The 26,865-nt window shown below is 42.5% G+C and overlaps 1 protein-coding gene across 14 annotated transcripts in view; it reads left to right on the forward strand.

The window, feature by feature from the left end:
- Positions 1 to 26,865, forward strand: part of LOC132777847 (myosin-10-like) — a 101,994-nt gene that overhangs the window by 46,745 nt on the left and 28,384 nt on the right. For 2 of the 14 annotated variants that reach the window (XM_067469839.1, XM_067469842.1), the window contains exons 6-27: positions 1,940 to 1,966; positions 2,509 to 2,529; positions 2,854 to 2,946; positions 6,499 to 6,562; positions 7,100 to 7,198; positions 9,124 to 9,267; positions 9,871 to 9,966; positions 11,756 to 11,874; positions 12,015 to 12,167; positions 14,165 to 14,338; positions 15,207 to 15,380; positions 16,758 to 16,893; positions 17,166 to 17,234; positions 19,004 to 19,197; positions 20,002 to 20,123; positions 20,365 to 20,434; positions 20,566 to 20,726; positions 22,171 to 22,279; positions 22,862 to 22,993; positions 23,536 to 23,742; positions 25,191 to 25,328; positions 26,157 to 26,280. In XM_067469839.1, the coding sequence (XP_067325940.1) occupies positions 1,940 to 1,966; positions 2,509 to 2,529; positions 2,854 to 2,946; positions 6,499 to 6,562; positions 7,100 to 7,198; positions 9,124 to 9,267; positions 9,871 to 9,966; positions 11,756 to 11,874; positions 12,015 to 12,167; positions 14,165 to 14,338; positions 15,207 to 15,380; positions 16,758 to 16,893; positions 17,166 to 17,234; positions 19,004 to 19,197; positions 20,002 to 20,123; positions 20,365 to 20,434; positions 20,566 to 20,726; positions 22,171 to 22,279; positions 22,862 to 22,993; positions 23,536 to 23,742; positions 25,191 to 25,328; positions 26,157 to 26,280 (2,626 nt within the window). The remainder of the gene's footprint in view (positions 1 to 1,939; positions 1,967 to 2,508; positions 2,530 to 2,853; positions 2,947 to 6,498; positions 6,563 to 7,099; positions 7,199 to 9,123; positions 9,268 to 9,870; positions 9,967 to 11,755; positions 11,875 to 12,014; positions 12,168 to 14,164; positions 14,339 to 15,206; positions 15,381 to 16,757; positions 16,894 to 17,165; positions 17,235 to 19,003; positions 19,198 to 20,001; positions 20,124 to 20,364; positions 20,435 to 20,565; positions 20,727 to 22,170; positions 22,280 to 22,861; positions 22,994 to 23,535; positions 23,743 to 25,190; positions 25,329 to 26,156; positions 26,281 to 26,865) is intronic. The other 12 variants (XM_067469840.1, XM_067469844.1, XM_067469848.1 and 9 more) reach the window with 8 other exon arrangements.

Genomic DNA, 26,865 nt, shown 5'->3' on the forward strand with positions numbered 1-26,865 from the left:
CGAAACGTCAGGAGAAAATGCCTCTAGAACATGGCCATATAGCCCGAAAAGACCTACAACAATCCAGATTCCACTTTAACTGCCACTTCTCAGATCATGGTGGATCCTCCATTTTTCAGGGTCTGCAGACATGTTGGATTGACATCTTTCAGGTGTGCTTAATTTTTATCCAGGTATGGCAAGGCGTTGGGTTAGAGAGCCTTTGCGATCCTTTCAATCTCTACAGTTCTGTAACTTTCTGGCTGAGGACTCAGTTGTCTTGCCAAACCACAATCCTGGAAGTGTAGCCATTTTGTTGTTAAAGTGGAATCATAGCACTGTAGTTATGTTGTGTGAAAAAAAACCCTCATTAGTGTGGAAGTGGCACATTATCCCATATCTCCAAGAAAGGACAGTTTCCCATACCCCCAAAGAAAGACCTGATATAAAAATACAATTTCCAAAATGGCCCAGCTACCATTGGGCAGGAGTGGAGTCCAAGTAATCAAATTGCCAATTGCTGGAGATTATTTTCTTCTGATTGGAGGGATTTGGGAAGTCATAGTCGAAAAAGTCATCTTTCCAGGCTCTGGTAATAGCTGCAGTCCATCTAAATAAGTGTAAGCTGTAGCCAGTTGGTGTCAGGAGAGAACTCTTCTATTTGTCCAAAAGTTATGAAATTCACCAATCCCACCACTTTCCCTTCATCTTGGTCATGTCTTAGTTGGAAGCTGTGCAGAATAGAGGTCAATTCACAAGCACCCAAAACCACAAATGCAGATCACCAGTTTTGTATCTGTATAAAAATTACTTTGTCAAACCTAAAGAGAGCTCTGGCGTAGGCTGGTCCATGAGGTCACGAAGAGTCGGAAGTGACTGATTGAATAAACAACAACAAAAAGGCTTTGAGCAGCTTTTGTTGACCAGTGTCCCCTGGATGTATTAGTTAGACCAGTGGTTCTCAACCTGTGGGTCGCCAGGTGTTTTGGCCTACAACTCCCAGAAATCCCAGCCAGTTTACTAGCTGTTAAGATTTCCAGGAGTTGAAGGCCAAAACATCTGGGGACCCACAGGTTGAGAAACCCTGGTTCGACAATTGCTTCCATCATCTGTGAGCCAGCAGCGGACCCAGTTAGTGAAGACGAAAGAGGCTGCTGGCACACTACAGTAGGTGAACTGTTCTCCATTCTAGATATAATCTGCTTTTTCCACTTCTCATATCAGATCACAAAAACTCATTAACTATTATAGGCTGCTATAGTTAATGAATTGCTATCATTAAGCTTAGCAATAATAGTAATTATACTGTGGTCATATCACTATTCAGGACTCCTCCCAGAACAACAAAACCTCTGTCTATGGGAGGGAGATGCAAAGCAAGGATTCTTCCATTTTGGTTATGACGTGTTTGAGCACACAGTGAAAACTGAGCCCCCCCCTCCCCTCATCAACATAAACATCTATACAATGCAGTTTGAAATTGCATTATATGGCAGCGTCAATGTGGCCTCAGATTCAGGCACTTGGTAGTTCTGATTTTTGAGGAACTGAGTCTGAGCACTAGTGCCCCAAACCTACTTTTCTGGACTGCAGCCCTCTTAATCCTCTCACTAATTCTGACCAGTGGCTACAATACCATAGGGATTCTGGAAGACATAGTCCAAAGAAGTAGCCATTTCTCCAAACTCTGCCAAAACTGTTTCTTTTGCAAAGTTTGTATGTCACCACTGAGCCTTGGACTTCCTCCGTCAAAGCACACTTCTCTGCGGTGCTTCTTTTCTACAATCTGGGTCACACTGAGATCACACTGCTTGTTGCAAGATATTATTTGAATTTTGGGGGCCAGACGAAATGGCTTTGGGGTCTTGTCTCTGACAGTGTTTTGTGTGTGGGAGGGTGTTCTCCTGGGCCGTCGAGGGGAGCTGGTATTAACCCCCCCTCTATTGTCTTACTGCCCCAGCCGGAGTACCTGAACGAAGCCAAACAGGCAAGAGAGAGCACTTGCATGTTGCTGCAATGCCAATCCCCCCTATCCCTGCACAGCCTCGTCCTCCTCCTCCTCCCCGTCCATCCTCCAGGGCTGACTGCTGGTCACTTACATTGGCTGCTGCTCTTGCCTCCTTTTGGGGGGCTCTAACTCTGGCTTAAAAGCTTTGATTGTCGGTTATTAAACATCACAAATTTTTCCCCTGTGCGTGTAATTGGAAGAAACTCCCTTGACTCTCTTTCCTCATCAGAGCCAGGATGCTGGGTTCTCTGAAAAAGGAACAAGATTCAAGGTTGAGGGGGTGGGTGGGAGGGGGGTTGGGAAAGGGAGCCAGGGTGCTGGTCTTCCCATCCCCCCTCCTCCAATCCCAATTTATGTCACTGCATTGATGTTGTCATCGTCGTCAGGTTTTGTTTTGTTCATGTTCTGATTTTAATCCTTTGGTTCTGTTTGTTTCCTTGTCTTGCTCCGTGCCCTCTCCTCTCCCTCCGCCCCACCCCATTTTATGTTTTGTGATGTCAACCCCACCCTGTCCTCCATAGACCTCCAACCCTGCTTCCTACGTGAGTAATTTTCTGTTGTGTTTTTTTGGAGGGGAAGGGGGGAATCTGGGTGGGTATTGGGTACCAACTTGCAGGGTCGTTGTTTTTCCACGGTTCAAACAGGGACCAGTGCTGGCCAATTGCCGGAGCTCACTTCCCCAAAGTGGCACCATTCCTTTGACAAATTTATGTCTGGAATTTGTCAAAAGTCTTGCATATGCCTTGTAGCCTTGCTAGGTTTGAAAGCCAGCCTGTAGTACTTTTTCTACCATGATGTATTTCCAGCTGCTTCTAGAGTTTGGTAACTCTTTCCTCCCTCCTCTTCTCCTTTTCCTTTGGCTTTAGGGTGAACTGGAGCGTCAGTTGCTACAAGCCAACCCTATTCTGGAGGCCTTCGGCAATGCAAAGACTGTAAAAAACGACAACTCTTCACGATTCGTAAGTTGATGGAAAGTGGGACTGTATCCCTGGCTTTGTTTTGGAAATGTGTGCACCAGAATCCAGCTCTTTTAAAGAAATTAAAACTCAGAGTTTCTGTAGATTTCATCTGTACACTGAGGGAGAAGGTGGCATCTACTTCAACTCTGGAAAAGGCATGATGGCAGGGCTCCTTAAACTCTCTGATGTGGTGGACTGGCACATTTTTTCCTAGTGCCAAAGAGCAGTACCATATTTATGTCATAATATTACTGTATTGGGCCCCCTGGGGTGCAGCGGGTTAAACTGCTGAGCTGCAGAAGTTGCTGACCGAAAGGTTGGCAGTTCAAATCCCACTGTTAGGCCCCACTGTTAGCCTCAGCTTCCGCCAACCTAGCAGTTCAAAAAGTGAGTAGATCAATAGGTACCGCTCCAGTGGGACGGTATCAGTGCTCCATGCAGTCATGCTGGCCACATGACCTTGGAGGTATCTACAGACAAGGCCAGCTCTTCGGCTTAGAAATGGAGATGAGCACCAACTCCCAGAGTCGGACACAACTAGACTTAATGTCAGGGAAAACCTTTCTCTTTTCTTTTTATTAGCACAGGAGATGAAGAAATTTGTCAATATTGCTTTGTTGCTGTGAGACTCATAATATCTAAAACATCGAAGGGAGAAAAAGAACGGATCTTTTTTCCACATATGGTGGACCTGTAATATAGTTCAAGAATTCTGGAAAAAAGTGGTGAAACAAACAAATAATATGATTAACAAAAAGGTCAATAAAAACCCGGAAATGTGCTTATTAGGACTATTCAGAAGGGCTCAATACACCTACTCTATTAGAGTAGGTGTATTGAGCCCTGGTGGTACAGTGGGTTAAACCACTAATCTGCTGAACTTGTTGACCGAAAGGTCACCTGTTTGAATCCGGGGAGCGGGTTGAGCTCCTGCTGTTAGCCCTAGCTTCTGCCAACCTAGCAGTTTGAAAACATGTAGATGTGAGTAGATCAAAAGGTACCGCTTCTTCGGGAAGGTAACAGTGCTCCATGTAGTCATGCTGGCCACATAACCTTGGAAGTGTCTATGGACAACGCCAGCTCTTTGGCTTACAAATGGAGATGAGTACCACCCCCCAGAGTCGGACACGGCTTCGGTTCTGTAATCTGTGTGTTGAAATTGTGATTTAAAACAAATTTATTATTGATATTCTGTACTCTGTCAAAACCTGGGAGAAGGGTGACGTTGTTGAAACCTTTTAGATAAAATTTAAAATTGTTTAGACTTTATATTTTGTGTTCCTTGGTTGCAGCACATCTGCCTACCTATTGTGTTGATTGCAAACCTTTCGACACAGCCTTTAGTTTCATCTAAGCTTTCTCTTGACCCTTCCCCAGAAAGACTGGAATGCAGTAATACCATTTGCAAAACCTTCTCTGCTTTGTTGACCTCTGCTAACAAAGCTTCTCCTCATTTGGAAAGAAAAACAGTTCCTTCCCCTCCTTACTGGTTTCAAGTACTCTTTGTTTCTGTTGTGAAATGTCATGTTGAACTCCACCTTAAAACAGGAGGAAATATAAAGATTTTTGTCAATTTCTTTACTGCGAGAAGCAACGTCAGTGCTACATTCTTCACAATAGCTGTATGTTGGTATCTGTAAGGAGGAAACAACAAGGACAGAGTTGCCCATGTCACTGTTTGCCAAGTGTTGTGCATGTGCCTTCCCTTAGGTATCAGTGTGTACATTGTGGATGCCTTTGTGAAAGGAGAAGAAGGCTTTATGTAGGTGACTTCTGTGTGATTTGAAACCTTGCACCATCAGGTTCTGAATCTCATAGAACAGTGGTCCTCAACCTGTGGGTCCCCAGGTGTTTTGGCCTACAATTCCCAAAAATCCCAGCCAGTTTACCAGCTGTTGGGATTTCTGGGAGTTGAAGGCCAAAACATCTGGGGACCCACAGGTTGTGAGAACCCCGCCTATAGACGTTAATGCTGAAAACGGAGGTCAGTGCAGCACATATGTGTGGTACTCCCTCACATGCTTTACTACCCTCCTATAAATAGCTCTCACACCAGGAATATAGACACATAGGTTCTACTTCTGTATGCAGAAATGACTTCCTGCTTTTCCTGCTTAAGGAATGTTAACCCAGGGATAGTTGCTTCAAACCTCTGTAACTTGGCAGAGTGTAAAACAACAACAACCAAACCCCAAATATTAAGACCTATCATATTTTCTAGTCAGAGTACTTTTAAGAAAAACATACTGTTGTAGGTATGGAAGTTCTCCTTTCCCTGGACTATGTGTATAAAAAGGAAATAGATGTTCTCCACAAAATATAATCCATAAGCCATTCATTAATCCCTTTGAAAAATAATATTATTATTAAACCACATTTTTTATATAATATAAAATATAAAGGGAGGAAAAGACAGGCTACAAAACATAATGAACCTAAAATTCTACTACAAATGCACTTAATAAATCTATACTATCTTAAACTATAAAACTAAACCAACAAGTTTGACAGTGCAAAAGGGAAAAAAGAACAAAAGGGGGGAAAAAAATGACTTCCAGCTCTCTATCTAATGGTTCTAATTATTCAATTATCGTACTTCCTGTAATTGTAAATCTTATCATTATCTCATAAAACCTAACATTACATCTTACTATCCCTCAAAGCCTAACACTGTTATTCTCCCTGGTATTCCCTTAAGAAAACAATTACTAATTTCCAATCTGTGTTAAAACTTTTTAATGACTTCTTTCTAATTAAAGTTGTTAATTTATCCATCTCGGCAATGTCATATAATTTCATCAGCCAGTCTTCTTCTGGCAGAATAGCTGCATCTTTTCTCCTCTGGTCATCGAGCAGCCTTGCAGCTATAGTTATACAGGGTTAGTCAAAATGCATAGGCCAATAAGCCATTCAATTGAATGGCTTATTGGCCTATGCATTTTGACTAACCCTGTATATTGAATAATTCTTCCATGCTTCTTCTCCAATTAGCTGCCCATCCGTCCCAATAAGATTTCGTTGGAGTTCAACCCCACGCTGCCCAAGTTTCGAGTCCTCAATGAGGAGCAGTTAGTTAGTTTAGTATAAACCAGTGGTTCCCAACCTTTTTTTGACCAGGGACCACTTTGACCATGGACTACTTTCCAACATTAGTACCAAAAAGGTTACGAATCAATTTTTGGTCAATTTTAGATTCAGTTTGGTTATTTAGGGTGATGATTCAGATGATTCAGAAATTAGACCACATCAACTCTAATTTCTGATACAGAATGTATGCCATCCAGTTGTCACCATCTGCTTGCCCACCATCCGTCCGCCATATAGGACAAAAAAAAAATCCATCTTGTTGGTTACATTTCTATACATGTTAAATAGTCTTGCTCATGTTAAATATCACCTGTGTATGCACCATTTTATTTTATTTTTCTCTTAGGATGACAACTTGAAGTAAACCTTAAACCTTTTGTGCACATTTTCCTCCTTGGTCCGCCTGAATATTCTGACCAACTAAACCATCAATTAATACTTTTTTTCTCTCCCATTCTTCCCCAGGGTAAATTTATTCGAATTAATTTTGATGTAGCTGGCTACATTGTCGGAGCCAATATAGAGACATGTATCCTACTTGTGGGAGAGTATAAGGGGTTGGAACAGAAGATATAGCAGGCATGGGCAAACTATGGCCCTCTAGGTGTTTTGGACTTCAACTCCCATCATTCCTAACAACCTCAGGCCCCTTCCTTTCCCCCCTCAGCCGCTTAAGCGGCTGAGGGGGGAAACGAAAGGGCCTGAGGCTGTTAGGAATGATGGGAGTTGTCCAAAACACCAGGAGGGCCAAAATTTGCCCATGCTTGAGATAGAGCATGAATATTATTGTTTATTTCTCATTAGAAGGTTCTTGTTCTTTGAGGGATTCTTGACAGATTAGAGGGAACAAGGGATTGAAGGAAGGGAGTACATTCCAGTGTCAGGGTTTTCTGAGAGATTGGAAGGAAAAAGGAGTTTCTGGTCCTGGAATTTCCTGATGGGTTTGGATGGAGGAGCAGGAATGCTGGGAGTCTAGATCTTCATCCTCTTTGGAGAGCAAGGTTTGATGGTGAGAAAAAGTTTTGTCTAGATTCATTTCTGTGTTCCTTAACGCCGAGTGTTCCAGATCTTCTGGAGAAATCACGAGCCATTCGTCAAGCCAAGGATGAGCGCACCTTCCATGTCTTCTACCAGCTCTTAGTCGGAGCCGGCGAGCATATGAAAGGTAAATGCCCCCATAACGTTGACATGTGAGTGAAATCATCTTTCTGTGATACGATTCATTTTTGGTTCTTTTACATCTCAGCCTTTCTAATGCTGCAACCCCTTAATACAGTTCCTCATATTGTGGTGACCCCCAATCATAACATTATTGTCGTTGCTACTTCATAACTGTAATTTTGCTACTGTTATGAATTGTACTGTAAATATCCGATATACAGGATGTATTTTCATTCACTGTACAAAATTTGGCACAAGTACCCAATACGCCCGATACTGGTGGAGTTGGGACGGGGGTTGATTTCATCATTTGTGAGTTGTAGTTGCTGGAATTTAAAGTTCACCTACAGTCAGAGAGCATTCCGAACTCCACCAACAATGGAATTGAACCAAACTTGGCACACAGAACTCCCATAACCAAGAGAATATACTCGGAGGGATTCTTGGGGATTGACTTTGAGTTTTGGAGTTGTGATTCACCTACATCCAGAGAGCACTGTGGACTCAAACAATGTTAGATCTAGATCAACTTGGCATGCACACCCAATATGCCCAAATTCAAACACTGATTGGGTTTGGCGGAAAAGACCTTGACATTTGAGGGTTTTAGTTGCTCGGATTTATAGTTCACGTATGCAGCCAGAAAATCAGGAGACGCTTACCTCTTGGGAGGAGAGCAATGACCAATCTTAATAAAATAGTGAAGTGTAGAGACATCACACTGGCAACGAAGATCCGCATAGTTAAAGCAATGGTATTCCCCATAGTCACCTATGGATGTGAGAGCTGGGTGGCTGGGCGAAGGAAGATAGATGCTTTTGAACTGTGGTGCTGGAGGAAAGTGCTAAGAGTGCTTTGGACAGCAAGAAGATCCAACCAGTCCATACTTCAAGAAATAAAGCCTGACTGCTCATTGAGGGAAGGATAGTAGAGGCCTAGATGAAGTACTTTGGCCACATCATGAGAAGAAAGGAAAACTTAGAGAAGACAATTATGCTGGGGGAAATGGAAGGAAAAAGGAAGAGGGGCCGACCAAGGGCAAGATGGATGGATGGTATCCTTGAAGTGACTGGATTGACCTTGAAGGAGCTGGAGGTGGTGATGACCAACAGGGAGCTCTGGTGTGGGCTGGTCCATGAAGTCACGAAGAGTTGGAAACGACTGAACGAATGAACAACAATAGTTCACCTACAATCAAAGAGCATTCTGAACCCCACCAATGATAGAATTGGGCCAAGTTTCCCATACAGAACCCGCATGCCTTGAAGGAACTCGCTAGTGCAAGCTTCCCTCCAACCTTGCATGCTCTCCTTTGCTCATACATGCGCATTACGCTGCCATTCTCTGAGCATGCCAGCTCTCCTCTCCCCCGCTTGGAATCTCAGAAAGAGCCCTCCCCTTGGTTGAGAGCCTGGCCAATCACAGCAGAAAGAGGACTTTTGGTGGGAGGATTCACCATCTGTTTCTAAAAAGGAAGAGAAGTACAGGCTAGAGATCTTCAGCCTTCTCTGTCAGAAGGGTTCCTAAGACCATCCAAAATATATGTTTTCTGATGGTCTTTGGCGACCCCTCTGAAACCTCCTTGCGACCCCCTCCAGGGGTTCTGACCCCAAGGTTGAGAAACACTGTTTTACATGTTGGGTTCTGTCAGTATTTAGAACAGAACAATAAATAAACCTGGAAGTAAGATTTAGGGAATGGATATGGAAATGGTTGGACCTCGGCCTTTTTGGCCTCATTTCATAGACATGGCTGAAGGTATACTGGCTGCTGGGCAGTGGTAACGACAAAAGGAAAACGAACAACAGGTCTCAGTTGATGTGTGGATTGCATAGGCTGCAGTGCAGAGGGAAAATTCCTTAGGATTGCAGATTAACCTTCAATAGTGAGCTCTTGCCTCAATAGTTCTTTTCTTTTGGGGAATTGCAGGAGAGCTGCTGCTGGAGCCATTCAATCAGTATCGCTTCCTGTCCAATGGATACCTCCCCATCCCCGGCCAGCAGGACAAGGAGATCTTCCACGAGACCATGGAGTCTATGCGCATCATGGGATTTTCCCATGAGGAGATACACTGTGAGTATTGCTCTACAAAGATACCAAAATCTTTCCATGTCAAGTAAGAATGGTGGTATCTCTTCCAGAATCATAGAATCATAAAGTTGGAAGAGACTTTGTGAGCCATCCAGTCCAAGCCCACAAAGTCTCTTCTAACTCTATGATTCTGTGATTCAGCATTCTTATTTAACATGGAAAGATTCTGGTATCTTCGTAGAGATTCAGGGTGGCCTTACAAAGGCAACAATTCAATGCCATATATTAATACATGAGTAAATAAACAAAAAGATTAAAACCAAATTCATTAAAAACATAGCATTACAATGTAAATTAAAATCAATGGCTATAGGCATTTTTTTCTCCTTAGCTGCTTGTAATACAATGATAGTAACTCTTACAGAGTTGCTGTATTATCTTATTCTGGATATAAATATTACTCATAATATTGAGTTTCACGGGTCATCAAGCTGTATGATGAAGTCTTGTGTCCTTGTATTCTACTTGAATCCACTGTTTAACTTTTCAGTGAATGACCTTGAATTTTAGTATTTGCAAAGAGGAGACATGGTTTTGGGTTTGTTTAATGGTTCTAAAGGATGTGCATGTTGTCTTCTCTGCCAGGTATGCTGCGGATGGTCTCAGCTGTGCTGCAGTTTGGGAACATTGTCTTCCGAAAAGAAAGAAACACAGATCAGGCGTCCATGCCAGATAACACAGGTATTGCAGTGGGGTGTATATGTGTGTGTGGTCACTCATGGATGCGGAAATGGAGTGTGGCCTTTAGTATAGTCAACGTATCTGTTTGTTTTCTTGGTTAGGTGTCAGCTCCAGAGATTTAGCCACAGGAGATGACCAAACAAAATCTTGTTTAGCTTCCCCATTTCTGTTTCAATTTTGTCCTCTCCTTATGTTTCTGTTCAATGTTTGATGTTTTGTCTTATATCCGATATGACAGGTTGTGTTTTATATTTAATTGTAGTTGCTAAGACATAATTTGTATATGTTGGGTTGTCAATTTTTGTTATGATGCGTGTATTGTGTTTGTTCATTGAGTCCTCTGGGGAGATAGGATGGAATATAAATTGTTGTTGTTGTTATGCTCAGCTCTTGTTTCAGGGTGAGCATGATAGGAAATAAGCCGTAGGTCCAGTTTGGATGTCCCAACAAGCAGTGGCTTAAACAGACCAGAATTACAAGCGGTTAATAAACCGTGGGTTCGTACAATGGTTTCTAGCTCAAGAGCAAACCCATGGATTGTTAGTAGAGGCAGGCTTGTAGGTCACAGCAAGCCATATTTGAGCAACAGCTTGTTGTGATGTGCAATTCCATGATAAGGTAATCATTTTTAATGTGGTATCATGGCTCTCCTTTCGATTCGTCAAATGACATTGTGCCATTTTTCAAAGTGGATTCTCTGTTGACTGTAATTTTGACCTTGAAATTGCAGGATGCTGTATGTAAACTAGTAAAGCATATGGAAATTGGCTTGGATGTTTTTAGAAAAATAAGACACACTATCATAACAAGATCAAAGTGGTTGCCACTGTCAAGGAACTAGCCAAAAGGGTGGAGACCAGGGAGCTAAGAATAACCAACACTTAAGTGGCACTACTGCTCCAGTAGAAGGGTTATGAAGTGTAGAGAATTATCAAATCAAGAACGGAAGGTCTTGAATTCTGATGTATCAGATTAAAGTGGCAGCTTCTCTTGTCTCTGATATGGCGGTTTGACAAAGTGTTTGGTCACTTCTTGAACTGAGAAATCCCAGCCTCCTATTTGAGCGATAAGCAACTAGTGCAGTGTTTGGAACTCGCACCATGTAAACTTTACCTGGAAGGGTATAATAATCGTAACCATAATTTTATTACCCTCCTTTCGGCTCGAGGCAGGGTACAACATGGTTAAAAGAGGGAGATAAACACAAAACTATGCAAATATGTATAATAAGACGCACACAGGTAAAATGGAGGTTAATATACAGCAGTGACCATTGAGCCCCCAGTGGCACAGTGGGTTAAACCACTGAGCTGCTGAATTTGCTGACCGAAAGGTTGCCGGTTCAAATCTGGGGAGCGGGGTGTGCTCCCGCTGTTAGCCCCAGCTTCTGCCAACCTAGCAGTTTGAAAACATGCAAATGTGAGTTGATCAATAGGTACTGCTCCGGTGGGAAGGTAACGGCACTCCATGCAGTAGTCATGCTGGCCACATGACCTTAGAGGTGTCTACGGGCAACGGCGGCTCTTCAGCTTAGAAATGGACATGAGCACCAACCCCCAGAAGCGGACACAACTGGACTTAATGTCAGAGGAAAACCTTTACCTTTACCTATTCAGCAATAAAGTGCAGGTTAAAATTCAGAAGTTAAAATTAATCTGGTGGTTGCTACCAGAAGAGATGGGTCTTCAGTTTTTCTTAAATTCTTAAATAGCATAGGGAAAGAGGGAGTTACTAATTGAGGGATGGACTAACCAAGAACTTTTGTTGGGTCCTTCTGTTTCTTTTTCAGCTGCTCAAAAACTCTGTCACCTCCTGGGCATGAATGTCACTGAGTTTACACGTGCCATCCTTACCCCACGCATAAAAGTTGGCCGGGACTATGTACAGAAGGCACAGACAAAGGAGCAGGTGGGTGCTAATAATAATAGTGACTGAGATGTTGGGGGCATGAGAAGTACCTGATGCCGGAAGGGCAAACATATTGGAGGCTTGATGGAGCGAGACAAACTGAGTCCAGCTCAATTCATGTCTCGTTCATTCCTTCTTAGGCTGACTTTGCAGTTGAAGCATTGGCCAAGGCCACATATGAGCGACTCTTCCGCTGGCTGGTGCATCGGATCAACAGGGCACTGGATCGTACTAAGCGCCAAGGAGCTTCCTTCATCGGCATTCTGGACATTGCAGGTTTTGAAATCTTTCAGGTGAGGAAAGATCTACAGGCTAACTAATCGCTTGCCATTTCATGCATTCAAACCTGCCTATGTTTTTGTTAACATGGATGCCATCAGTATAGCTTTACACTCTCCCTTCTGTCCATCAGTTTATCCTTTCCCCTGTTTCTTTCATCTTGTCCAGTCAATGATTGAGCATGTTGTTCCTCTGAAAAGCAAAGCCATTCCTCTTATTCTTCCTAACAGAGGTTCTGTGCGTTCAGTGCATGCACAAAAGGCTGAAATTCAACAAGTGCAACTTTCTTTGACATGCTGCTTTTTCCTGTCTCCTGTCAGTGATGCAACATTGCTACTGGAAATACAGCTTGTTTTATAATAATAATAAAATAATAATAACACTTTATTTGTACCCTGCTACCATCTCGGTGCGGCTTACATGAGGCCAAGCCCAAATACAACAATACAAACAGTAATAACAACAATACAAGCAATTAAAAATAAAACATGGACAATACAATAATGCAACATTAACAATAAGACCACACGATTAAAAACGATGGGAAGGCCAAATGTAAAATTAAAATTAAAAGTAATGCTGGAACATGAGCGAAAAAGTGATGGGGCATTTGTGGAAAACATACAAGCAGACCTAAAAGTGTAAAGTGCTTTTTATATCTGTGTTAGAATCTGAACTGTGGGATTCTTTCTCCACTTCACTATGAGGTCCAGTTTTTCATGATACTCAAGTCCTGCTTGCATTCTTCCCAGAGGCATTTAGCTTGCCCTTACAAGCAGATTACAGGTCTGGAAGAAAATAATTGACAATATTTGTGGCCCCTTTCAACTTTGATGGCATTTACTGTTTGGAAGGACAGCCAGATTAATTCCATACAATACCAGATTAGAGACTAATGCCTTTGAATAAAGCTTTGAGTAGAAGGTTTGTTCATAGATATCATAGAGTTGGAAGAGACCTCTTAGTCTTAACTAGGCATAAAGATTTCATTGCTTTCTAGGACAGGAGACTGTAGGAGGAAGATGTTGATGTATGTGTTACCTGTTTTCCTGAAAATAAAACAGTGTCTTATATTATTTTTTACTCCCTAAGATGCACTAGGTCTTATTTTCAGAGGATGTCTTATTTTTCCATGAAGAAGAATTCACATTTATTGTTGAACAAAACAAAATGAACATTTATTGAACAACTGCTTGCCTGACTCACACACAGGGCCATAAACAATATGAGCTGTAAAGTACCTGGTTTCCCACACACTGTCTGGAGACTGTAATGATCTCTCATAGCAGTTCCTGGACAACTTGCACATCAGGGACAGTATTGCAGCTTCTGGCCACCAGGGGGAGCTCATCTTCCTTTCAGGGGAGGCCTTATATTTATCAATTCAGCAAGACCTCTACTAGGTCTTATTTTCAAGGGATGTCTTATTTTCGGGGAAACGGTATTATGATAGATACTGAAAATAAAGCAAATTCATATGGGCTGTTGTAGGTTTTTTCGGGCTATATGGCCATGTTCTAGAGGCATTCTCTCCTGACGTTTCGCCTGCATCTATGGCAAGCATCCTCAGAGGTAGTGAGGATACTTGCCATAGATGCAGGCGAAACGTCAGGAGAGAATGCCTCTATAGCATGGCCATATAGCCTGAAAAAACCTACAACAACCCAGTGATTCCAGCCATGAAAGCCTTCGACAATACTAATTCATATGTATTATAATAAATATGTTGCAACCGCTTGTGAACAATATATAATTATTACTCAATAGCCAAATTCTCACTGCTGTCCAAGGAGAAAGGAGCTTTAAAGAGATTCATCAGTTGTGGGGCCATTACAGAGAAAGTTTTGTTCTGTTAGGTATCCGTTCTGGGTTTCTTTTTGTTAAGAATCTGATTGATTGGGACACATAAAGACATTTGTATTGGAGAGGATTCAGTGAGGCACGTTCCCCTTGCAAGGTTTTAATCTCTAGCATAGCATCCATTCCTCTCTTCTCCTCTCCCTCCCTACAGCTGAATTCCTTTGAACAGCTCTGTATCAACTACACCAATGAGAAGCTCCAGCAGCTTTTCAACCACACCATGTTTGTACTGGAGCAAGAAGAGTACCAGCGAGAAGGCATTGAATGGAACTTTATTGACTTTGGCCTGGACCTCCAGCCCTGTATTGACCTCATTGAAAGACCTGTAAGCAATTTGGGGCTCGAAAGAGGGAGATATGGGACACCTGAATTAATAGAGGAAAGACCAATTAAGTTGTCTTTTTTGCTCATGGGGAAAACTGTTTTTTCTCGTAAGGTCCTGAGAGATTCCACCCAACTCCACCCACAGTACTAGAATCCAGAAACCCAATCAGGTTTAAGAATGCCATAATCTCTAATGTTTTACCCTGATCCACACAAAAAACACAGTAAGATAGTAGAATGGAATGTATTATTTCAGACCTCAGGCCAGGAAATTGCATTTCTGGCCTGATTTGTTTTTAATCTTGCAAGTTGAACACAATACAAGCAAGCTGGGTAAGAATTTGGGGCTCTCTCCCTAACATGCAAAGAAGAGTTTAACGTGTGCCCTTTAAAAAACCAATCAGCAAAGCTTCTCCTTGTTGCAACCCGAAGTGTTATGCAGACATTTCAGCTCTCTTCTGCTTTAGGTCCTGGAGAAGCCTTTTTTCCACTTTTTCCCTGGAACCCCAGTAGCCAAGCTTCCTTGGGGAGCAGCCCTCTTGGGTCTACTGGGAAGCTAATGGGATATTCTAGCTCAGTGTTTCTCAACCTGTGGGTCCCCTAATGTTTTGGCCTTCAACTCCCAGAAATCCTAACAGCTGGTAAACTGGCTGGGATTTCTGGGAGTTGTAGGCCAAAACACCTGGGGACCCAAAGGTTGAGAAACACTGTTCTAGCTCCTGACAATTGCCCAAAACAAGACTATGGGCTCGGCTTTTCCATGGACCCAGTCTTTCCACAACACTGATTCTTCCAAACAGTGCCTTTTTGGATTTTACTTGAAAGCCACCAGACATCCTTGTGAAGTGTTCTGACTTGTTGATTCCCAGGCCAATCCTCCAGGAGTGCTGGCGTTGCTAGATGAGGAATGCTGGTTCCCCAAAGCCACTGACAAGAGCTTTGTGGAGAAAATCAGTCAAGAGCAGGGAACTCACCCCAAATTCCAGAAGCCCCGGCAGCTGCGGGACAAAGCTGACTTCTGCATCATTCATTATGCTGGCAAGGTAAGTTGCACCCATCGTTAGGCTCTTTAAGTCCTTTTCCTGGCTCTATCTGTGCTCCACTATCACCTGTGCATCTTGTTACTAAGCAGAAAAGCGTCAGCATCTCATTCTAGGTCTTTCAGCAGCCAAAAGAATACAAATGTCTACAATGTTGACATCAAACTTTGAGCTGTGACTTCTGTCAGCCCCAGCAAACATGCCTGGTGGCCAAGAATTATGGAAGTCATAGTTTTCCAAATAGCATTTGGAAAACTAAGGTTGAGAAATTGGGTTCTAGCAGCTAAGACAGTATTCAAATGGAGACTAGATAGAAGGAATGATAAAAGATTTTCCTGTATAAGCACTAAGAATCATAGAGCTGCCTTAGCCACTGTGGTTTTTAGCTTTCAATATGTTTTAATGGATTTTAACTGTGAATTTTAATACTTTTATGTTTAATTCTGTTTTAATCTTTGCATATTTGTATATTTCAAATTATGTAATTATACTTTTAATATAAGCCGTTTTCAGTCTACTTCGGGAGAGATAAAGCAGGGTATAAATAAACAATTGGAAAAGCTGACACGATAGAAGTATTTAAAGATCCAACTGCAGAGACTCTGGCACAAGCCAGTAAAGGTGGTCCCAGTGGTGATCGGCATACTGGGTGCAGTGCCTAAAGACCTTGGCCAGCATTTAAAAACAATCGGCAGTGACAAAATTACCATCTGTCAGCTGCAAAAAGCCATCCTACTCAGATCTGCACACATTATTTGGCAATACATCATATAGTCCGAGACACTTGGGAAGTGCCTGACATGTGATCCAATACAACAGCCAGCTGTGTAGAGATCCTGTTGAGTATCAAATAATAATAATAATAGTAATAAGCAGATTATTATTATTATTATTATTATTATTATTATTAATAGCTGTCCCATCCACTCAGCAGGAACTTGGGGAAATGATATTTCTACTGATGGACTTTCCCACATATTGGGGTGGGGGGGAGGTATTATTTGTTGTTGTTGCATCTCCAAAACTTCTCAACAGGATGATATTTGATATTGTTCTGTGATGTGAAGTTGTTCCCAACTTATGGTGACCTTAGGCTATGAGAGCATGACTTGCCCAAGGTCACTTGGTGGGTTTTCATACCAAGGAAGGATTCAAAGCCTGTTCTCCAGAGTTGGTGTCCAATGCTCAAATCACTATTCTATATGATACAACCATATCTGATTTTAACAGTGTCTGTGCTAACTGGGAATTCTGGAGTTCTCTGCAGGCCCAAAGAGTAACCTTCCCTAGCTCTGTACAAGTCTGCATTTCATCGTATTCCTTGATGTTCAGATCCCTTTTCCATCTTCCTCTTCTTCCCACCCTTTTTTTCTTTGAAAGGTGGATTACAAAGCGGATGAGTGGCTCATGAAGAACATGGACCCTCTCAATGACAATGTGGCTACCCTCCTCCACCAGAGTGCCGACAAGTTCACAGCAGAACTTTGGAAAGATGGTAGGGTGTTTACAAAGACTGGTGAGAGAGACGCTTTTGCCTTCCTTTGAGCTTATAGATTGGAATAACAGTTGTTGATTGATAACAGAGTGGCTTATAGATCTTAATGCTTCTTTTCATAACTTTGGAGTATTGCTTGAAACTTCTCTGTCGCTATTGGTACTAACCACTTTGCTGTTTGCTCTTTCTGTCTTCTCTCCTTGACCTGTGTCTTCTGTCCCATAATGGATGGCTTTGTGAAACCTCACTTTCCCCCCTCGGTCCCTGCCTCTCTCTTCCTGTCCTGTCTCCAGAGATCCAGAATATACAGAAGGTCTATTTCTTTGACAGCTATGCCGTGGCACCTCAGGGTCCAGTAGAAAGTACGTTTCGCCCATACATGGAGATACACTTTGCCCTTATGGAATGAGAGAAGTGTGTATTTATGTATAGGAGATTGACAAAAGGGGGAAGTATACCTGTATTTTCTGAGCAGATGTTGCAAATAAGCGCATCACCTTTAGTATGTTCATTTTTAGAGATAGCAGTATTAATTTTGAAAGTGGCAAAATAACTAATAGTGGCATTAAAAATGCTGTAGCATAATGAGTACAATAGTTGACATTAAGTCTAGTTGTATCTAACTCTGTGGGGTGGTGCACATCCCCATTTCTAAGCCGAAGAGCCGGTGTTGTTCATAGACACCTCCAATGTCATGAAGCCAGCATGCCTGCATGGAGTGCCGTTACCTTCCCTCAGAAGTGGTACCTATTGATTTACTCACATTTGCATGTTTTCGAACTGCTAGGTTGGCAGAAGCTGGGGCTAACAGCAGGAGCTCACCCTGTTCCCCAGATTCGAACCACCAACCTTTCGGTCAACAAGTTCAGCTGTTTAGTGGTTTAACCCGCTGTGTAGCGAGGGGGCCCTAATGAGTACAATAAGACCCCTTTAATTGCAGAACCCATTTCTGTGGTTTTATTCTCTAGACATTTGCTAGACAGCAATTCTGGAATTTACAACTGAGTTGTGTTAGAGGACTTACCAAGTTGCTTGAAATCTCTGGGTCCTCCAATTTAACTCTATAGTATTGTGAGACCAGAAGTATGGCAATTTAATGGTATTCAGTAATTGCATGTAACAAGAGGTCTGTCTGGGATCCTATCCCCCATAGATATGGAGTTCTATCAGCTACTTCAGATTTTATTTTTATTTATTTTTTTTGGTGGAGAGAATCACTGTGGGAGATTTGGGGCCTTTCAATGTATTGTTGAAGGCTTTCATTGCCGGAATCACTGGGTTGTTGTAGGTTTTTTGGGGCTATATGGCCATGTTCTAGAGGCATTCTCTCCTGACGTTTTGCCTGCATCTATGGCAAGCATCTGAGGCGAAACGTCAGGAGAGAATGCCTCTAGAACATGACCATATAGCCCGAAAAAACCTACAACAACCCAGATTTGGGGCTGTTTGTATATTTTTAGAAAATCAAGTCAACTGTGGAGCAATGCCTTACTTATTTAAAATAATGTTCCATCTAACAATATGATCCTGTGTACATTTCTTCTGAAGTGCATCTCATGTTTCGATTAAGGCTTGCTTCCCAGTTGGTATGTTTTAAGGAATGGGGCTTAAATGCTTCTCGAAAGCTTTAAGACTAAACCCCTAAAGACAATTTTCATCCTTCACTCTTGTCTTCTTCATACCCAGCTTTCCAGTCCTATGCTCTTTTGCCTCTCAAGGCCTCTGAGCTAATGGCAACCTCAAGGTCTATGACGCTTCTGCTTTTGAAAGCCCTCTGACAGATTAAAGCAAATCAGCTACTTGGTGCTAGATAAACGCAGCTTCTTAGTATATATGCTTTCACCTGCTTTCTGCCTGTGGTTGAAGTCTAGAGATTAAGAATGGGGAGGAATGATCAGGGGCTAAACTAGGCATGGACAAACTTTGGCCCTCCAAATGTTTTGGACTTCAACACCCACCATGCCTAACAGCCTCAGGCCCCATAGATTAGCAGAATGTGGGATGGTTGCATTGGAAGTGGTAGAAAGGAGTCCCAGAGTTTATTCTGGGGTTGGGGATGGAGAAAGGACACTTGTCCTCGCAGTTGTGAAGATTGTTTATTTGTTTACAAAGCCTTTTTCCTGCTCCCTAGTGGATCGGATTGTCGGCCTGGACCAAGTGAGCGGGATGGGAGACTTGGCCTTTGGTGCCTCGTACAAGACCAAGAAGGGAATGTTCCGGACTGTGGGGCAGCTGTATAAGGAGTCTTTGTCGAAACTCATGTCAACGCTTCGCAACACCAACCCCAATTTTGTGCGCTGTATCATACCCAACCATGAGAAAAGAGTGAGTGGTTCATTCGATGAGTGCTTTGGGACCTTCAGGGACAAGATGGGACAAATCTTGTTGGGGGAGTGGGCTTATTAACAAAATACCCTCCTCATAAATTGACAGCAGAGAACTTATTAGCAGGAGCGTGACCCAACACCAGTAGCCAAAAGTGATAAAAAGAACAAAAACACAAGTATCTCTTAGGAGGCTTTTTGAATAGCAAAATAATATGGTAGAACTCTTTACAAGAACAAGGTTTCCATAACAATGTTATGGAAACCTTTGCTTCTACGCTGGGCTTCTTTCTCAGGCAGATAAAGAGCTTCTCTCTCACTGAGCTTCCTCTCACGCTGAACTTAGACAGAAGCTTCACACAGTAGCCTTTACATAACAGCCTTCACGCTGGAGCTTCACACCAAGGCCTTCAACCTGGGATTTCTCTCATTGAAGCCTTCTCACACCAGGTCTTCTCACATCAGTTCTCTCACATACTGAGGCCTACCTCACACTGCGGCCTACTAACACAGGTTTACCTCACACTGAGGCCTCTCTCAGACTAAAGCCTTTTCATACTGAGGGCAACTAACAGTGAGGTGTACTAAGCTATAATTACACCTACTTATATTGAACTGCAGCTTTTGCTAAGTCATTGCATCCATTTAACCCTTTCAGTGGACTCACATTTTTGTAATTAAAAATATCTAGTAAAATTTTAATATTTCTGACTGAGATCATCTACCCCCAGTCTTGAGAACAAGCAGGACAAATTGTTCTAAAGTGTCCATCAATAGGCTTTGTTTCTCCTGGCTTCTGTAACAGGCTGGAAAACTGGAACCGCACCTTGTATTGGACCAACTGCGATGCAATGGAGTCTTGGAAGGAATCCGCATTTGCCGCCAAGGGTTCCCCAACCGCATCATCTTTCAGGAATTTCGGCAGAGGTATTCAATGGATGGGATGGGCTTGACCTTTTTAGGGGATGATGATGATGTGCATTTGGGGGACCTGGCTATACTTCTCCATTCTCTGGAGTCAGATCCATTCCAAGTAACGTTCCTTGTTCCTTCTAACTGATTCTTCTCACATATCAGCAAGTTAGTGCAATATCCACATATCTTCTCACATATCAGCACGTTGGTGCAATAATAGTAACTTTTTGATTTCTTGATATTTTCCTGGCAGATATGAGATCCTGACCCCAAATGCCATTCCCAAAGGGTTCATGGATGGGAAACAGGCCTGTGAACGAATGGTATGTGTGGGTCATTTATAAGGATGGTGGAAGAGGGCAGTGTGGCCCAGACGAGACCATTCTCAGAAAGTTGAAGAAAACTAGTGACCAACGCTCTCTTCTTTTCTTGCATTTTTATGTTGTCCTCACAGATCAAGGCCTTGGAGCTGGATCCTAATCTCTTCCGCATTGGCCAGAGTAAGATCTTCTTCCGGGCTGGCGTTTTGGCTCACCTGGAGGAAGAACGGGACCTGAAGATTACAGATATCATAGTGTCTTTCCAGGCAGCTGCCCGGGGATACTTGGCCCGCAAGTAAGCGCTGAACTCTGGATGGGGGTGAATTGAATTGCCAGCACATAGTTTAAAACAGGACTAGGAGTCTTGGAGCCTTCAAGGTGTTGTTGAATGACAACTAAAGAAGCCAAGAGAGTGGTATAAAAGCAAGAGAATAATATAAAATAATAAGGAAGCTGTTGGAATTCAACTCCACACTGCGCAAGTCTCCAGTCCTCAACGAGGAGCAGTTAGTTAGTTTAGAATAGACTTCCCTTCCCCATGTCTCCTGAATGACAGTTGGGAATGTATCTAATTTCTTCTCTCTGTTTCTGCTCTCAGTCAGATAGGTTGTTTAAAATAGACGCTTTTCTACTGCAACTCTTTTTGAATCTGCCTTCTTACGCTTCAGTATGGAGAGTATGTGCTGTGTGCTTTGAGATCTCTTTCTAATTGTGTGTCAGGAGAGATGTAGTGATTGGTTTTTTCCCCTCTCTTTGAAGCCTTAGAAGAGATAGTTATGAGAGTAGCTCAGACCCAGTTCTTTAACTATTGAGAAATCCAGTTCTTTATTATTGTAAATAAGCCTTTTGTGATTTTAAAAATAGGATTCTGCATGTTTGCCTCCAAAGCTCTAAATTCTTTACAGCCACATCACACAGCACTTCATGCTCTGCTCGCTAATGAACTAAATGCTCAACTTTTGTGTCCTGTTTGTTTTTGGATGCTCTGCTATATTGTAGGATAGTTTTCCCTAGTGAAAAGGGTTATGGGCCCAGTACGCTTCCGCTAAATGCTCAACTTTTGTATCCTGTTTGTTTTTGGGTGCTCTGCTATATTTTAGGGTAGTTTTGCATAACCAAAAGGATTTTTGACCCAGCACTCTCAATTCTCTCAAAAAGATAAATGTAAATATGAACAAGTTGTATAATACCATCAAGATAGACAATATGTTTTCAGCTAAGAAGACAAAAGGAACGGAATCCTTTCTAAGATACTGCTGTACTTGTATATACATCATGGCACAAACTCGGAGCACGGCCCCACACTCCAGAAAATAACATCTGTTCAGGCTGTGGGATGTATTTTTAAATCAGTGCTTGATTGTGTTATGCCATTTGTTTATAGAGGTATACTTCAATTAATAAAGGAGATGTGTTCCTGGGCTTTATGTCTTTTAACAGAAGCATTGGTACCACTAGGTTGAGGGATGCTGGGCTGGAAGATGTCTCTCCACCTGCCTCTATGGCTAGCGCCATGCCCACTGCTTTACATGGCTATTCTCTGGTGTCTGTTTGCCACCTATTTAATGTTGCCTAGAGACAAATTCATTGAAATACTCTTCCGCTGATACATTTTGCACAGGAAAATGGGATGCAGCTTCATCATCACAGAATGTACTTGAAACTATAACTAAGTTTCCTAACTACAGGTACCCATATGGCACTAATTTAGTGGGGTTTTCTTTCTTTCCCCCTCTCAGGGCTTTCATGAAAAAGCAGCAGCAGATGAGTGCCCTCAAAGTCATGCAACGCAACTGTGCTGCCTACCTCAAGTTGCGCCACTGGCAGTGGTGGCGTCTCTTCACCAAGGTGAGTCCAAACAGGTGTACTGTGACCGAGATCTTTCAGCTGGTAGGCTGTCAGGAATTGTGGGAATTGAAGTCCAAAACACCTGAAGGGCTGAAGTTTGCCCAGGCCTGCTGTAGTATATTGCTTGGAAGAGGACTTTGGCCTCCCCACCCCTCAACCCTACTATTGGAAATGTCTTTTTTTTTTTTTTTTTGATATCATAAACTCCTAGAACTTGCCAGTCAGTATGGCCACTGTTATGGCAGTTGTAGTGTGGCACATAATTTTCCCAAGCCTAGTTGCTCCCACTTGTCGTGCTGAAATATTGTCAAAGAGCACAGAGCAACTTTGGAGGCCCAGAAAGCAAAGGCCTGTGTTGTGCTGCTCAATTCTGTTCCTTTTTATTATTGATCTAAACCAACCACACAGCTGTATAAAATCCACATTCTCTGCTTTGAACTGGATTATATGACAGTGTAGACTAGGATAATCCAGTTCAAATCAGATAACATAGATTTTCTGCTTTGATAACCTGGTTTATCTGGCAGTGTAGAAGGGGCCTTCGTGTCTATCTTCTAACACCCTTTTCTTCTCCTTCCTCAGGTAAAGCCCCTACTACAGGTGACACGCCAGGATGAGGTGATGCAGGCAAAGGCTGTTGAGCTCCAAAAGGTGCAAGAAAAACACACAAAAACCCAACTGGACCTCAAGGAACTGGAGAACAAATATCAGCAGGTGAGTAGACAGAATGGAGGCAGAAAAGGCAATTTTTGGACTACAGCTCCCATGGTCTCCCAGCTAGCAGGACCCAAAGAGTAATTTTGTTCTTGAATACTATCTGCTTCTAACTTCTTAATGTCCCAACTTCTGCATGTGGTTCTTCTTTATTTCCAGTTGAAACTGTTGACATTTGCTACAGTAGAGTCTTGCTTATCCAGCCTTCACCCATCCAATATTCTGTATTATCCAACGCAGTCTGCTTCCCGCTCGGATCCACAGCTGTTTCAACACATTGCAATGTGCTAAATTCGTAAATACAGTAATTACTAAATAACGTTACCGTATATTGAACTGCTCCCCTCACTACCACAAAGGTTTTTAGTTCTGTCATGTTTTAGCATAAGATCCCATATAAGAAAAAAGGAGAGATATAAATTAAATTAACATATAGAATATATTAGTCTTTGAGTCCTGTGGTCTATCAGAGTAGATAGGACAATGCAAGGGGGAAAACTTGTTAGATTCCAATACTCATGTCCACCCCTCTTCCCTGGCAGCTTTCGGAAGAGAAGACCATCCTGGCTGAGCAGCTACAGGCAGAGACGGAGCTGTTTGCAGAAGCCGAGGAGATGCGGGCACGGCTGGCGGCCCGGAAGCAAGAACTGGAGGACATCTTGCACGAACTGGAGTCTCGGGTAGAGGAGGAGGAGGAGCGATGCCAGCAGCTGCAGGGGGACAAGAAGAAGATACAGCAGCATGTCCAGGTACAAAGCTGGGGTGGGAGAGCTGGAGGGATGGGAGGGAGTGAGAAGATATGAAGACCTCATTCATGTCCTTGGCGAAGAGAGGGCTTTGCGTGTCTATGTAAGTTTGAGAGTTTATTGAAGGTAACATGGGTGTGTGTCATGAATATTTCATAAACAAAGGTTCTTTTATTGCAATTTTCAGTGTGTGAGAGCATATCAGAACTTTTACAGAGCAACATTTTTACACAAAGAACGACTTTGGATATACAGACATACAGATCTGACACTCTCCAAATACACAATCTTTCTTCATCCCAAGGAGAAGAGCAGCGGGTTGGCCAGACTCCTCTGGTCTGCCACACTTGAATATTATTAGATTGAGTCTTTTATAGGAATATTCTGCTGGTCTGTTCCAAAAAGCTATAAATGAATGATAGATGTTTTTCCAGCCTGGAACATTTAGCTTCCCAGTTTCCTGGCAGATGTTGAGTCTTCCTAATTGGTGTTGGTAAACACAAGGCTTGTGTTGACTTCCTTATTAAAATAAAGATCTTGTAAATCTGGGGTCCTCAAACTTTTTAAGCAGAGGGCAAAGTCATAGTCCATCAAACTGTTGGAGGGCCGGATTATAATTTGAAAAAAAAATGAATGAATTCCTATGCACACTGCACATATCTTATTTGTAGTGCAAAAAAAACAACAACAACAAACAATAGAATAATTAAAATGAACAATCTTAACAAATATAAATTTATTAGTATTTTAATGGGAAGTGTGGGCCTGCTTTTGGCTGATGAGACAGGATTGTTGTTGTTGTTGTTGTTGTTGTTGTTGTGTGCTTTTGAATCATTATAGACTTAGGTTGACCCTGAGCGAGGGCCGGGCCTTAGTTTGAGGACGCCTGTTGTAAATATTTCCTTATTTAAAAGAACCATTGTCTCTGATAAACAGATGTAAACACATTGTTTTTCCCCAGAAATTCAACAGTTAATCATTGTCACAGTTCTCAACGCCAACTTTTAATTACAATTCAACAAGCAGGTAGTTGTTTTCCAGGAATGGTGTCTCCAAAATTATTAGCTCTCATTCATTCATTCTTTTCATTCAGTTCATTCATATCCACACATATTAAATCCACATTTATCAAATCCGTACATCATTTTAATGTGACATGTGCATTGGTGTGTAGAGCAGGCATGGGCAAACTTCGGCCCTCCAAGTGTTTTGGACTTCAACTCCCACAATTCCTAACAGCCGGTAGGCTGTTAGGAATTGTGGGAGTTAAAGTCCAAAACACCTGGAGGGCCGAAGTTTGCCCATGCCTGCTGTAGAGGGACTTGGGACTGATAAGACTGACACCCCCATTGTAAGGCACATTCTCAAACCCTCTGGATGTGTTGGACTTACAAATACCAGACTTTGGGAAATCTTTGACATTTTCTGACTCTTTCTGTTTTCTCTTCTAGGATCTTGAAGAGCAATTGGAAGAGGAGGAGGCTGCCCGACAGAAGCTTCAGTTGGAGAAAGTGAGCACAGAAGCCAAGCTAAAAAAAATGGAGGAGGACCTGTTAGTGCTTGAAGACCAAAACTCGAAGCTGCACAAAGTGAGTATACATCCTGCCTGTGTCTGACCCTCTCCGAATCGTAGAGCCAAGCGGGAAGTGCATGCTTGGAAAGGGTGTTCATGTATAAGACTATGGTAATTAAACCAGTACTTCCCAGGCAATCTGATGTGTGGGACTGGCAGATTTTTTTCCTCTAGGTCCTCCATTGCGACGATATGGTCAGTTTCTGTCCCAAGTTGATCATAGGGTCATGTTGGAGGACATAGCTATTCCTAGAGAGCTGTTTACTTATATCTAAAAAATAGCAGTTTTTTACTCATGGTTTACAGTTTCACGAGGTTCATGTGCCCTTAAATGCAGAAAATGTGGGGGGCTGACTATACTTATTAAGAATGGGCCCTCTTGCCTCCAGTCTTCTATGTGTAGTTTCTTCAAATTGCCAGTCAACTTATTGCAACTCCATCATACTCAGAGGGCTGTTGAAGACTTTCATGATCTGAATCACTGGGTTGCTGTGAGTTTTCTGGGCGGTATGGCCATATTCCCGAAGCATTATCTCCTGACATTTCACCCACATCTATGGCATACACCCTCAGAGTTTTTGAAATATATCAGGGTGAAACGTCAGGAGAGAATGCTTCTGGAACATGGCCATACAGCTCGGAAAACTCACAGCAACCCAACACTCAGAGTGTTTCCCAGTTCCTTCCTCTGAAATATAGCCTGCTGCACCAATTGTTTATTGATAGCCTCCCACTCAAGTACTAAGCAAGGTTGATCTTGCTTAGCTTCCAAGATCAGATGGGATCCAGTGCCTATAGAGTGCTGACTATCCTCATTTCTCTTTCTGTCTCCTGCCTCCACCAGGAAAGGAAGCTGATGGAGGAACGTCTCTCAGAGTTCACATCTCACATGGCAGAGGAGGAGGAGAAAGTGAAGAGCCTCTCCAAGCTGCGCAATAAATACGAAGCAGTCATGGCTGACATGGAAGGTACGCTAAGATAAATGGGGCTATTTCTGCTGTTAGTTTCGATATCAGATAGTTCACTTTCTCTTGTGGCAGAAATCTCGTACTTTTTAGTAAAAACTCACTATTGGGGAGACCTTCACTGTTCTCCCCCCATAACTGTTCTCATTTTCCCAGCACACTATGGAGAATGAGCTGAAGGTGCAACTGGGTGAACCAAAACTTGGGCTTGGGAAGGTTACTTTTCATGCATTTGCAGCTCCCAGAATTTTTCAGGCAGTAACATTGCCTACAAGCCATCACATGCTTAGTGATGAGACATGTGTATGATATAGAAAAAGGCCTTCAGGTACGTTCTTCCCTATTCAGAGGATCTCTAATAAGAAAACAAGGGTCCTTGGTGGAGATCCTGAAGCACAGTTGTCATCTGGCATACGCCATGCAGGAAACCATTGGTCCTTTAGATTATTATTATTATTATTATTATTATTATTATTATTTTGTCATGTCAGGAGCGACTTGAGAAACTGCAAGTCGCTTCTGGTGTGAAAGAGTTGGCCGTCTGCAAGGACGTTGTCCAGAGGACGACCAGATGTTTTGATGGTTTAT

The sequence above is a fragment of the Anolis sagrei genome, chromosome 6, assembly GCF_037176765.1.
Source record: "Anolis sagrei isolate rAnoSag1 chromosome 6, rAnoSag1.mat, whole genome shotgun sequence".
Taxonomy (NCBI): Eukaryota; Metazoa; Chordata; class Lepidosauria; order Squamata; family Dactyloidae; genus Anolis; species Anolis sagrei.